Source organism: Cydia splendana, chromosome 5 (assembly GCF_910591565.1).
Source record: "Cydia splendana chromosome 5, ilCydSple1.2, whole genome shotgun sequence".
NCBI lineage: Eukaryota > Metazoa > Arthropoda > Insecta > Lepidoptera > Tortricidae > Cydia > Cydia splendana.
Window position 1 is genome coordinate 7,755,928 of NC_085964.1, and position 15,116 is coordinate 7,771,043.

At 37.7% G+C, this 15,116-nt stretch overlaps 1 protein-coding gene across 2 annotated transcripts in view; it reads left to right on the plus strand.

The window, feature by feature from the left end:
* LOC134790674 (uncharacterized) overlaps positions 1-15,116 on the plus strand; it is a 37,358-nt gene that overhangs the window by 5,842 nt on the left and 16,400 nt on the right. For both annotated transcript variants that reach the window (XM_063761569.1, XM_063761570.1), the window contains 3 exons: positions 7,562-7,621; positions 7,971-8,057; positions 8,623-9,082. In XM_063761569.1, coding sequence (XP_063617639.1) covers positions 7,562-7,621; positions 7,971-8,057; positions 8,623-9,082 — 607 coding nt within the window. The remainder of the gene's footprint in view (positions 1-7,561; positions 7,622-7,970; positions 8,058-8,622; positions 9,083-15,116) is intronic.

The window sequence follows — 15,116 nt, forward strand, 5'->3', positions numbered from 1 at the left end:
AGAGATTGGCATGGCTCTGCGCAAGAATGACATGCGAAATCGTGAAGTATTTCACTCTTTATCTACCAACTTATATCTCTCCAACTACTTAGATCTTTGATTTTGAAAAAAAAAAAAAAACAAATGGTTAAAATGTAGGTACCTATCTACTTAAATAAATAACTTAGCAGGTACTTACAGCTTAAAAGGTTAAGGAAAGAACTCTTGCATGTAGTTGCTACATGTGCTTGTGTTATTTTGGACTTGAATAACTTGATTATTAATTCTATACGTAACTACATACAAGAGGGTCAATTCTTAAGCCTACCTACCTACCTACATAAATAGTACACTTGTAAACGTTTCAAAAAAAAAATCGGAAGCCTGTGATTTGGAAGGGCATTAACGATCCGGGAATCTTTAGATTGATTCATTGACGAAGACGCATGGTTTGGTTCATATTGTCAAATTATATTAGTTAACTGTGGAGTTAAAGTTTAGTTTTGGCAAATCTGCGCGTCACCGTGAATGACACTTTCTAATAGTGCCTGTTAAAGCCTGCTTAAAGCCTTTCACCTTGTCGAGCAAGGAACCCGCAACTAAGGGAATATTACCCACAGGGTATTTGATTTGAATGATATTCTTAAACCTACGTCTGTTATGGTTCCACCTGCGTGAGGTGTGCCTAAGAGAATCTTTTATTCGTTCACAAACTAACGTCATGTTATTTGTGATGAAACCAATATATTATGTACCTATCAAAGCCTGCGCAAGGCTGCCATGTTTCCACCTGCGTAAGGTGTGCCAAAGAATCTTTGATTCGTTCACAAACTGACGTCAAGTTATTGATGATGATATTATAACCTATGTAAGCCTGCGCAAGGCATGTCAGACATATTCACAGAAATATAAATGATATGGTCATAAGTCATAACACAAGCGAGCGAGTAGGCCACAATCAGAAAAATATTACAAAGATGAATTTGTAAATATCTCCTTTTAGAGAAAGTAAAAAGGGTTTAAAAATAATGTTTTGGGTAAAAATCAGTCGAAATAGGCAAGGCTTCGTTATTAGAGTTTTCATTTGTGTTTACCAATCTATTCTAAGGGTCCCGAGCACCCTATTGGCTAAACCCAAAATTGGGCTAATTAACTGTGGTAAAAGTGAAAACTACTTACTATTTACATAACATTTCTAAAATCATAAAAGGTAAAAAATAACCTAAGATTCCAGGCCTATCTCGACTCATTTTTATTTTAAAGATGAAAAAATCTTTGCACCCTAATATATAAAATTGTGGTCTGGAGACGCTAAGCCTCATAACTTGGGCGGCGTAGATAATACTAAGAGATTTAGTCGCCTAATTTCGACTATAAGCCCAGGCAGAATATTGATAATTAGAATAAGGAGTGGGCAGTCCTCCAAGGTCCAGATAATCTGTGGACTCTAATTAAATCAGGCTCGGTAAGCTCACTACACGACAGAGCTTACGATTCCATTCTGAAATAAGCTACGTTTACGATATATTGGGTCCTTACCTATGAAATTGGCGTTTTTGTTCATAGATATAAGTCTGATCCTAGTTTTTTTTTTTTTACAAAAGTACATACACAATTACAATAAAACTACAATATGATTTCGCCAAACTGCTTGACAGCAATTAATTGTTATTTTTTATTGTTAAGTGTTCAGAATTAAGCCTTGAAAATAGGTCTTTTCATGTGCTGTCGGTTCGAGTATTAAAATTACTTATATTTTTCTAATGGTACCAATTTTCAAGAAATGGAGATATTGAAAACATACCTTAAAGGTGTCAAAAATTACTGGAAAAATTTTGTTTGGTTTGAATTAGCCATCAAAAAAATATCCGCAAAATTAATTGTATGGAAATTCGTGTTTCGTTGAAATTCTCCGAACAAAACGCCAATTTCATAGGTAATGACCTAATATATGACTCATAGTGTGAAACAAACAGCCTGCTCAAGGTGTACAAAAGGTCCGTTTAACGGCCCTATGAAAAATCTAAAAACCTTTGAAGTCTAGGCCTGCTAAGGCAGACTAGAAATAAATACATATGATCCCAATGTAAGAGCAGCTCACAGTTTCATAAATTATATTTGCCTCGAGAGCACTAGTCTTTCAGTTAACATGTTTACGAGTACCTACCTATGTACACGATATGACCAAGGTTACCTACCTATTTAATTATTATATCCCTGACTGCCATGGTATGGGAAATTATCATGTGCTGGCGGTGCTGCACAAGCATGTTTGAAATAAAATATACAAAACTGGCCTAACGGGCGTTTATGAATTATGTATTTTACACCGTTGTGTCTGTATTGTGACCCTGGAAGTTTTAAACCACCTGTATCGTAAGTGCTCCTATGCACGGATTAAGTTTATTTTAAACTACCCATGCCCTAACCTCAAGGGCAAGTGCTTCTATGCACGGACCAGATACTGTTATCACTTAATTCACTTATCATGACTTGTCATAGTTTGATACTACACATTTAACAAATATAAGACCGTGGAATGTACCCACTACAAAAGGTTTTTAAAAACAGTGACTGAATGGTTTGCACGAACGGTTCTAGCACAACTTCTGGGCGGTCACGTCTAGGGCATGACCCTCTAGTTCTCAATTTATACAAAATTATAGCATTGTGATACTGTTCGCTTTGCACAATAAAATAGAGAAACAGGAGCACGCCTTGCGAATAGGCGAAGCTATTTTGAAACGCCAACCTTTCAAAAATGGATTGAAATATATAAATATGTCTTTGGTGTGGAACATGTACACCCAAACAAATGCAGTCATTTATTATATGTTGGCAAAACTCTGCCAAAGTGTTAGTCTATAAACTGAAATAAATGTCATATACTAAGAAAAAGTGACCAAGGCCTCCAGTGCCCCAGGCTGGAATCGAACCAGCGTCCTCTGCTATCGCGGCAGGTGCCTGAACCACTCGGCCACCGGGCCACAGCGACATTAGTCAAATTTTCCAAGTATATGCACTTCCTACTGAAGGCTTGTGGCGCCCCCTGGCCATCTCTAAGGTAGAACAGTATGGTTCGAACCTTCTATCTGGATCATTCTCATGATGATACCGAGCTAGCGAGAGAGATGGCGCTGCCAATCAATACTATGAAGTATTTGAACAAATTAAATTATTTTTCAGAAAATATTTTAATTTGTTTTTATCAAGTAGAAACACTACTATATAAATTATAAACTGAAATAAATGTCATATACTAAGAAAAAGTGACCAAGGCCTCCAGTGCCCCAGGCTGGAATCGAACCAGCGTCCTCTGCTATCGCGGCAGGTGCCTGAACCACTCGGCCACCGGGCCACAGCGACATTAGTCAAATTTTCCAAGTATATGCACTTCCTACTGAAGGCTTGTGGCGCCCCCTGGCCATCTCTAAGGTAGAACAGTATGGTTCGAACCTTCTATCTGGATCATTCTCATGATGATACCGAGCTAGCGAGAGAGATGGCGCTGCCAATCAATACTATGAAGTATTTGAACAAATTAAATTATTTTTCAGAAAATATTTTAATTTGTTTTTATCAAGTAGAAACACTACTATATAAATTATAAACTGAAATAAATGTCATATACTAAGAAAAAGTGACCAAGGCCTCCAGTGCCCCAGGCTGGAATCGAACCAGCGTCCTCTGCTATCGCGGCAGCGCCATCTCTCTCGCTAGCTCGGTATCATCATGAGAATGATCCAGATAGAAGGTTCGAACCATACTGTTCTACCTTAGAGATGGCCAGGGGGCGCCACAAGCCTTCAGTAGGAAGTGCATATACTTGGAAAATTTGACTAATGTCGCTGTGGCCCGGTGGCCGAGTGGTTCAGGCACCTGCCGCGATAGCAGAGGACGCTGGTTCGATTCCAGCCTGGGGCACTGGAGGCCTTGGTCACTTTTTCTTAGTATATGACATTTATTTCAGTTTATAATTTATATAGTAGTGTTTCTACTTGATAAAAACAAATTAAAATATTTTCTGAAAAATAATTTAATTTGTTCAAATACTTCATAGTATGGAAAGTGTTAGTCTGTCTGTACAGTGTAACCTAAAGGCATCAATGCACTTGAATCTCTTGAAACATGGTGGATTAATTAATTTACACCCCGTCTGTGTCTTGCTCTTACCAAATCCACAAGTTAAGGACCTCAACCTATCTAGGTACCCTTCTTGCCCGAGACCTGAAAAAATGTTCAATATAATCTCATGCAGTCAAGTGTTGGAAAACTAGGTCCACACACTTAGCGCTACTGTGAATATATGACTAAGAAGTCTGTAGACTGCCTTCCAGGAGGCGGGATACTAATAGACTAGCCTATATAGTAGGCCAGAGATATAGTATTCAAAAGCACACTGGTCCAAATCCAGTAATATTATATGTAAGGTAAACGGCCCCAAGTTCGTGTTAGTACGTTATTTCGTTAGTTTTGTTTCTGGCGCAAATAATAAGGAATTCTATTATTTTTTATTCTAATTATACATATGAAAAAAATCTGTAATCTCTTCAATAAAGTAATAACCAATATTTTAGTAATTAAACTGAGAGTAATACGACGGTCGAAACTGTCAGAGGGCCGCGAACAGCTGTGTTGTATGCGTGCACTTTTTTTAGGCGTAAGGTGCGCGCTCTCACTTGTTAAGCTTATAGGAAGGAAAAGCTAAACCCATTCGAATAAAAGTTTTTGGGAGTGTTTCTGTGGGTTCCTTAGTAATTGATTTGATAAGAAAAAAGATTGAATATATGCATAGAAATAACTTAAAATTGCAATAAATCGACTCACGAAATAGCGGTCATTTTATTTTTCGCGTGTCTCCTATTTCGTGCCACTAACGAATCAAGGATTTTCTAGATACATTTTGAGTGCTTGTTTTTAAATATAACAACGAAGATAATTAAAAAAATAAATTAGTAAACAATTAATGTATTTCATGAAGTTTCGTGTGAGCGAAATTCGGTATATGTTTTTTTCACTAGAATTCTCATAAAACGAGTTTGAATGTGACCCGAGTTAAAAATTTTAAGGTATATTCCACGTATATTCTCATATTAACTACTAGCACAATTTTATTTATTATTCAATTTATTTGATTTATTTTTGTGTATGTTTATATTTAACGTATAAGATAGTAAATTATTTTTTGTAAATAATTTTTATTTTTTAATTTATTTTAATTTGTAATTTTTATTTTATTTATTTAAATAGTTTGGCTCTTAATCACGTATTAAAGTACCCATATGGTTTACAAAGTCTTAATTCAACCATTAAAGACGACGAGTACAAAAAACTTTAAGCTAGCTCTCAAATTATTATTATTTTTAATATTATTTTTAATTTGACCATACAATTATTCGTAAGTAGGTAAGACCGTTAAATATAAATGATTATCAGCAAATTATCACCAATTACTCTAAGAAAACTTTATGCCGAAACAGGGGACACGAATTCACGAACTTAGGAGCTGACCTAAATTTGTATCACGAAATGGGAGCCAAATAATAGGTTCACGACAAAATTCATATAAAATAAAGTTTCAACTAAAACCCTACAGTTTATACATTAAATTATCAACAAAGAACTAATATAACTTATTCAAAAGCTTTCAAGGTAATGATATGCTTAGTAATATTTAAAAAAATATACAAACTCTCAACTCACTCTCAAGAGCTTTAACCTGCCGAAACAGGGGCCCTTTACCTTATTTCAAAATATAAAATAATTGACAATTCTGCGTATATTTGATATCAAAAAGTTACAATTATCCTTAGTTCATAAGGAGGATAAGTAAACATAAATATCAAATAGATTCGACAAAGTGTTGACTCTAGCATTGGATGAAATAGGTCCCTCTTAAAGGGCCTCTGTGCTGTTGGCTTTGGGCCCACGGGTGCCCGGCAAAAGGTCGGGGACCCCATGGTTCCGCACAGTTATTGCAAATAATGTAAAATCACTAAATAAACACACACATTTTCATTTTGGTTAAAAACACATATGCGATGAGCTAAGGTTTCGAATTAAGTACCTTATTCTTAATAATTTACACACTGGAAAGAGGAAACTGAATATTGAGAATTAAGCAATGCTATGAATGGTTTACATAAATTAAGCGTTTAGATTTAGCGTTCAGAACCAATCAAGCTTATGTCTACTAGTAGGCACCAGATAAGGTAAACTACTCTTACTGCATATATAGAAATTAATGATTACAATTAAGGTCACTTGATGATAGCTAAACATGAATATAAGCAGAATGAGCCTGCACCTTTACAAATATCATTGATAAGGTTCTGTGGCATTTCTATATTAACCATTTGAACGCCAAGAGCACCGAAAAGCGTCATAACACTCATAACTAGTCGTGCCCACATGAGTGTTATGTTATGGCTTAAGCTCTCAAAGTAACCTTCACAATTTTAAGTAAGGTTTGTTTAGGTACATTCGCTCGCGTTCGCGTTAGTAAAGCGTACAAAGGATTAAATGCATTTTATAGCTATAACCAAGTATATAGCTCACACTGACTCACGGTCATTAAAGGAATTTAGTAACTCCCTATGACATTTTAGTAAGTAGGTACCCAATATTAACTTTGTGGGTAGTGATAGTGAATTATAACGAATATTTTAAATATTCGTCTACTTAATCCCGAGGGATTCTGGAAATAAGAAAGGTCTTGTCCTTGTTATATTCCTGCAACTGCTTACTTTACTAGATAATTATTATTACATTTGTTAACAATTGGGAGTTATAAATAAAAACTACTCGAGTACTTTATGACTTTATTCTTTTCATACTTGAATTACTTACATCACTCCTTATCACAGATGTTGTATGCTCCTTGAAGAGTAGACTGACTTATCTCATCTTCTTTTACCTAGTTTTCACATACATATCATTAAGTATAGCACCATTGTGGTGACTCACTTTTTCTCTTTGAACATTTATAAGTACATTAAGTACGTATATGAAATGTAAAGTTAGTATCATAATATAATGGTATATCAAATTGTATGCTTTACTATAATAAATACCTCTCTCCTCACAGGTGTTAAAATAAAGGGTGTACTACATAATTAATTAAACACTCGTAATATAATAATATTACATATACATAATAAGTACATGTATAATCAGTAATCACATTGGCTTGGCGTCTTCCCACCACCAGGCGATAACAAACACGTCTCAATATTATTCTTAGGTTTCGAATATCGGTACAGTTGTTTAATGACAGCGTTTTACACAAAAATAAAACGCTAATTAAATAACTTACCATATTCGAAACCTAAACTTTTAATCCTGCCTGGTGTAAATATGTATAATTTTGAGACAATGACTTTAAAATTTGCCTTGTGTAACTGTCAAAAGCAAAACTGCTGCTGTGGTGGGAGTGTGTGAGAGAGAGAGACGTATATGCTAGAAAAGGACAATGCGACCTACAAACGGTGTTGCCACTCTCAATATTATTCTTAGGTTTCGAATATGGTAAGTTATTTAATTAGCGTTTTATTTTTGTGTAAAACGCTGTCATTATTTGTAGGTAGTTGCAATGCAAGAACATTCTACCCACCAGCCATATGTACAGAATGGAACACGACAGGTATTGTAATAGAAACTTTGTTGTTTATTGATAAATAATTGTAGTATTAATTATATTATACAATCAAAATCATAGAGTACTCCCTCCTCCATTATGTCAAGCTTTCGGGCTAATAACCAGTTGTATGGAGTGAGCTAGAGTGCTCTTATTTCTCTTGAGAAATTTAATAAATAAGTAATTTAATGCCACAAAACAGGCTCAGAAGCTAATAGAAAGCATGTCATTACAATGTATTCCAGTTTCCCAAATGGTTTTCGTAGGTACTTATACATATAAATACCAACCTACTGTATATTACATTTTTAATTTATTTGCCTTTTTTATGAATTCATATTTGTTCTGTTAATAGTGTGAACCGCTGTCGTTTACCGAGGAGGTCCGGCAATGCTTTCAGGAGTTGCAGTTGAAACGTGTCATGTTCATTGATTGCAAGATCGTAAGTGTAGTTCGAGACTGTCCGTCCACATTTGGAAATGCGTCGCAATTGTCACTAAGCGTAATAGTTAAACTTCTATGAAATTATCGCAAACAAGCGAGTTCGCCACAAGGACACACCTTGAGAATATTAGGTTCTAGGACATTAAGCATAACTATTAGGTTCTAATTAGTAGCTTAGCTTAGAAGCAAGATATAGTTATATGTATAACTATTAACAGACTGTGTCACGATCTCTTAGGTCATGAAACTCATGAAAATATTGCTTGTAAACAATACTTTTGTTGATGCGTTAATCTATGGGTATTGATCTTCAGTGTCAACCTCTTAACCGCTCTGACCATTTTATATAAATCGCAATATTAAAATATCACAAAGAATGGAGTTTAAACGCGGTTATCACACTGATACAAGATTCACACGCCACATCGGTGGCGCCAACAGAGCGGCGGCGGAAGACTGCCTAACCTTTACGTTGTCGTGTAAAGCGGTCGGTGGCGGTCAATAGGTTATAGTTATTACTCTCTGTGTCGCAGTACAATATTAAAAATATTTACCTATTTCAGATCACCGATGAATACGTCAGCGAATTTCTTAAGAGCGACTCCATCGAAGAACTAGTAGTCACCCGTAGTGGACCAGTGGAAGGAGATTGTTTGTCCTGTCTGAGGCAGAAGAAGGAAAATAACTTGAAATCCCTTCGTCTAGTCGGGTGCGGGTTGGAGTACTTGGAGCCCGCCGTCGCTAACCAGCTGACCAAGCTTACAACGCTCGACCTAAGCAACAACTCTTTAGAGTTACTACAATATCTACCCCCTTTGTTGGACAAGATGTCCAATTTGGAATATCTATTTTTGAATTGCTATCCTTATGTGAGCTTGAGAAAGGTATTTGAGGAGTCCCTCGGTCGGCTCGGCCGTTTGAAGCACCTCAGTCTGTGTTGGAACGATAACGTGAGCGACGAGTGGCTGGCGGCCGTGGCGCGAGGATCCCTGGGGCTGCAAACCTTGGACATCGAGACTAAAAGTAAGGAGGACTATTTGTGCACTTTGTAGGGAATGCAACTCGGTAAAAAATTGTATAGAAATTACCGTTATTTCTCATACTAAACATTTATCGGTTGCATTTCCTAGCACTTTTTAACTACAGTACAGGTACATAACTCACCTACTTGACCTACTCACTTATCACATTGAAGTAGTTTCCGCAGTGCGAGCGGGACAACACCTCAGTGTGGGATCGGGCCATTCTACTTTTCGTTATGTGGTTTTGACACTTTTTCGTAAAATGCATATTAAACTCAATTAGGCTATCAATCCAGATAACTGTAAATATTCAAAATCACAGTAACTCAGTGGTACTTGATTGTCTCCCGATTTGTATGAAAATAAGGCATTTACCACTGCGTTACCATCTTTTTACATTAATCAATATTCAATATTAATATATGAATTTTGGCTAACAAATTTATATTATTTGGTTCAGGTAGGTACAATTTGGGAATACAATTTTTATACGCGAATTCTATTATTTTTTACGAATTCAACCTTTTTTCTAGCAATAGATTAATGGCCATGGAAAAGTAGAATGACCCAATCGCTAGATTGATTAATTTTCACTATGTATCCAAAATCATTGCATCATTGATCTTTTTTTTTTGTATTAAGTCTACTTGCACGATTTATAAGTACATTCGCGCCAAAAGAATTTGAACTTTAGCATTCCGGATTAAGGTTCAAATTAGCTTGCACTTTCGGGGAATGTGACTTGCCTCTAAATTAATTATGAAGGTGGATTAATTGGAAATATTGGAATAGTTATATTTGGATTTTTTGGGAAAACATTAAGTACGTATTATGCAACTAAATAATATATTGTGTTAGATAGTAGATACAATTGATACAAAGTGTGTCTGTATTGCCTGTAAGTCAGTTTTAATGAGTCTATCTGCACCTCCTGCGTACCTGTAGGTACAGATAACGCTCCAAAAAACCTAAATCCTAATAGTTAAAGTCTGACAAGATTATATTTCGCCATGTTGCAGATTTTCATAGGTGGGGTCAGTGCGAGAACACTGGCTCAGTTGCTCAAATATCGCTCTATATTGTAGCACCCTCTTGTGTTAGAATAACCTTTGCTCGTCCATTTGAATTTTTTCGGTTCCTGAATGTTTCTGTTGTATTAGCAGGGAAGCAAACAGCCTCTCGTGTTAGGTTGAGTGAGCCACTGTTCCCGCCTTGAGCCTACTAATTTATTTTACTGGCAAAGAGCAATAAGTACCTACTCCTTAACAACATACGTTGAAAGTCATTGTATGTCACTGATGTAAACAAAAATAAAACATTCCGCAAATATAAACGATTTGACCATAAATATGTGAAATATGGCCATATAAATAATTCCCAAAGATGCAAGTACGTAAACTTAAGAGCGCTCTTACAAGAAAAGTCGAAATAATGCAAAATTGATGATATTACTCGACGAAATTCAGGACTTTGCGCTCATTATTAGAAACAATGAGTACTTGTTCCAGTAAAAGCGTCTTCTTATCTTTAGAAATATCGTTGTAAATATTAGAAAAAGGACTTATTAAATTAGTAATGATTTTTTTTCTGATGGTCGTTTCCGAAAAACCCCGTGAAGCACTGAATGGCGAGCTCTTATTTGGAAATGTTGAGAAGTTTACTCTGCTAAACCTGGCTATTTTGTATTACTAATACCCTGTACTTTAGGCATATCAAACGATATTTTTCCTACATACCTTTGAGAAAGAGAAAATCAAAGTAAAACGAACTCAATTTTCTCTCCGAAACAAGTGTCAATTCCTACGAAAATCTACTTAATATCGAAGTCATTTTCATACTCAAGCAATCTGCAACGTTTGCTTATACTGTTGGTATACATTAGTGTTTATGAAATTCTACTATAATTTTTTGGCAATTTTTTGAAAACTACTCTATATTACCGATGACGCGCGCTGCGCCAGCTCAGTGCCGCGGCAGAGCTTGTAGAGGCAGGACGTGTGTCGGTCGGCTCCGCACATTTTCAATGGCGACGACGAGGTTTTTTATCATTGTGTGCGGCGGGCGCCGTGTAAAACGCTATACTGTGTGCGTGTAAACCGTAACGAGAGACTTTGATCCTAGCACTGTTTTTATAGTATTATAATTTATAATGGTACAGTTTAATAAACTACCGGACAGGATTATTTGATTGATTGATAAATATTTGAAACCACCTGATATTCTATATGTATTTATTTGACTCAAGATAGTACTCAGGGTCTGATGATGGAGCCGGAAGGTGGTCACCGGTACCAATCAACCATGCAACTAAACCACTTCGTGTTTGGGCTCGTTTGATTCGTCTCAACAAGATCTTTAACACAAGATAGTACTCAGGGTCTGATGATGGAGCCGGAAGGTGGTCACCGGTACCAATCAACCATGCAACTAAACCACTTCGTGTTTAGGCTCGTTTTATTCGTCTCAACAAGATCTTTGACACAAGATAGTACTCAGGGTCTGATGATGGAGCCGGAAGGTGGTCACCGGTACCAATCAACCATGCAACTAAACCACTTCGTGTTTGGGCTCGTTTGATTCGTCTCAACAAGATCTTTGACACAAGATAGTACTCAAGGTCTGATGATGGAGCCGGAATGTGGTCACCGGTACCAATCAACCATGCAACTAAATCACTTCGTGTTTAGGCACGGTTTATTCATCTCAACAAGATCTTTGACACAAGGTAGTACTCAGGGTCTGATGATGGAGCTGGAAGGTGGCGACGGGTACCTGTCTATCATGTAACTGAACCACTTCATGTTTGGGCTCGTTTGATTCGTCTCAACAAGACCTTGGACACAAGATAGTACCCAGGGTCTGATGATGGAGCTGGACTGTGGCCACGGGTACCAGTCTACCATGTAACTGAACCACTTCGTGTTTGGGCTCGTTTGATTCGTCGCAACAAGATCTTTGACACAAGATACTACTCAGGGTCTGATGATGGAGTTCGAAGGTGGCGACGGGTACCAGTCTATCACGTAACTGAACCACTTCATGTTTGGGCTTCGTGTTTGGTTTATCACCTAGTGTCAAAGATCTTGTTGAGATGAATCAAACGAGCCCAAACACGAAGTGGTTTAGTTGCATGGTTGATTGGTACCGGTGACCACCTTCCAGCTCCATCATCAGACCCTGTGTATCTTCAGTGTCAAAGATCTTGTTGAGACGAATCAAACGAGCCCAAACACGAAGTGGTTTAGTTACATGATAGACTGGTACCCGTGGCCACCTTCCAGCTCCATCATCAGACCCTGTGTATCTTCAGTGTCAAAGATCTTGTTGAGACGAATCAAACGAGCCCAAACACGAAGTGGTTTAGTTACATGATAGACTGGTACCCGTGGCCACCTTCCAGCTCCATCATCAGACCCTGTGTATCTTCAGTGTCAAAGATCTTGTTGAGACGAATCAAACGAGCCCAAACACGAAATGGTTTAGTTACATGATAGACTGGTACCCGTGGCCACCTTCCAGCTCCATCATCAGACCCTGTGTATCTTCAGTGTCAAAGATCTTGTTGAGACGAATCAAACGAGCCTAATCATGTTACTACATGGTTGATTGGTATCCGTGACCACCTTAATCATCATCATTATCATCAGTTCCTCAGTACCAGTTCGTTTTTAAACCCTCGTTGATACAAACTTTACAACCTATAGGTACCAAATGCAATGACGAAACATGTAAATAAGCGAGTATGTACCTATAATTTCTTTCGAGTAATATACCTTCATAAGTACGAGTATGGGAGGAGGGGGGGTCTGGACATCGGATGATCATCGAAGTATAGTCATCCGAAGCATGATTTTTTGATGATTTGAGGGGTGGGGGTGGGGGGTCAACAATCGTCAAAAATAGATGACGTAATTTATGAACAGCCCCTATGTACATTTGCACTGCATTTAGTATTTTCGTACCTACCAAATAACAGTTTTAGGACTTTAAAAGTTAAGTACAGTTAGTGTTGTTATGGTTGATTTCAATATGCTTCGCGAAGGATCAAGAATGTTTAATCCATCATTGTAGTGCGAGTGTGGTAGAAGGGATCGGCATACTGAGCTCGCACGGCCTGCCGCAGCGCGTAAAATACCTAAACTCGCTCAACGCCGAAATGTAATAGCGCTCTTAAGAGTCCTTACTCCTACAGACGAGCGTATTTTGCAAAATGCTTCCTTTTTCATTTAAGATTACGACGTAACTATTAGTATTTATTCAAAAACTGATAACGTACTTAAATAATCATTTCTTAAACTAGGGGCTGAAAACGTTCAAATTTTCATTTTCTCTTTTTGAACCTAAAATAAATGAGTTTTCTTAGGAGTCTTTTTCAAATTTTGCAGTGAGAAGGGTCGTTTCGGTTCTCAATTTTGCAGTAAACAAGAATCATTTGGTACATGAATGATTACAATTCAACTCACCATATCTTGTACGAGGGGCTGACATGCTTGAAAATCGAAGATTCATTTTAAAAAATTGATAAAAAACCTTCCGAGTTTTCTTCATTTTTTTGGTGAAAACAGGGTTACATTACATTTTTTTATCGCAAATTGGACTTATATTTTGCCCCAAAAATAATATTTTATCAAATTGTAACGTTATGTCTACTCATAAAAAAAAAATCATAACTATAGGACCTACCTAGCCGTAAATCTATATTTTTTTAAAGACGTATAAATCACGCTGCACCGACACCGCGCGCTCAGTCTCCGCCGAGTGCGCTTAGGGGACGGACCTGTGCTCGACCGTCAGGCGTTCGTTGCTTTCGTAACCATCGAGAGAGTTCCGAGAAGTGCTGTATACTATGATTAGAAAATCTTGATCCAAGGGTGTACATTTTTTACACCATATTTAATTTTAACAACCGACTCTCGCTTATGTGATAGATTTTCAGTGTTACTTGAATTCTGGTTAGGGTTTGCATTTTTATTATACCCGGACGACCTGGATGATGTCCAGGTTCTCATGATGGAGTCAGGAATGGTCACCGAACTCCTAATCTACTCATCATAACTCCATCGTGTTTGGGCTCAATAGATTTTCCTTGACGAACACCATCGATCTAGATGAAGTCCAGGTTCTCATGATGGAGTCAGGAGTTGGTCACCAGAACTCCTAATCTACTCATTAACACTCCATCGTGTTTGGGTTCAAATGATTTGCCCTGACGAGCACCATCTATCTAGATAAGGTCCAGGGTCATGAGACCCTTCTGGTGACCAACTTCTGACTCCATCATGAGATGGTCACCAGAAGTCCTAATTTACTCATCATAAGTCCATCGTGTTTGGGCTCAATCGATTTGCCTCGACGAGCACCATCTATCTAGATGAGGTCCAGGGTCATGAGACCCTTCTGGTGACCAACTCCTGACTCCATCATGAGATGGTCACCAGATGTTCTAATCTACTCATAATAACTCCATCGTGTTTGGGCTCAATAGATTTGCCCCGACGAGCACCATCGATCTAGATGAAGTCCAGGTTCTCATGATGGAGTCAGTAATGGTCACCGAACTCCTAATCTACTCATCATAACTCCATCCTGTTTGGGCTCAATAGATTTTCCTTGACGAACACCATCGATCTAGATGAGGTCCAGGTTCTCATGATGGAGTCAGGAGTTGGTCACCAGAACTCCTAATCTACTCATTATCACTCCATCGTGTTTGGGCTCAATCGATTTGCCTCGACGAGCACCATCTATCTAGATGAGGTCCAGGGTCATGAGACCCTTCTGGTGACCAGCTCCTGACTCCATCATGAGATGGTCACCAGATGTTCTAATCTACTCATCATAACTCCATCGTGTTTGGGCTCAATAGATTTGCCCCGACGAGCACCATTGATCTAGATGAAGTCCAGGTTCTCATGATGGAGTCAGGAGTTGGTCACCAGAAATCCTAATCTACTCATTATCACTCTATCGTGATTGGGCTCATTAGATTTGCCCTGACGAGCACCATCTATCTAGATGAGGTCCAGAGTCATGAG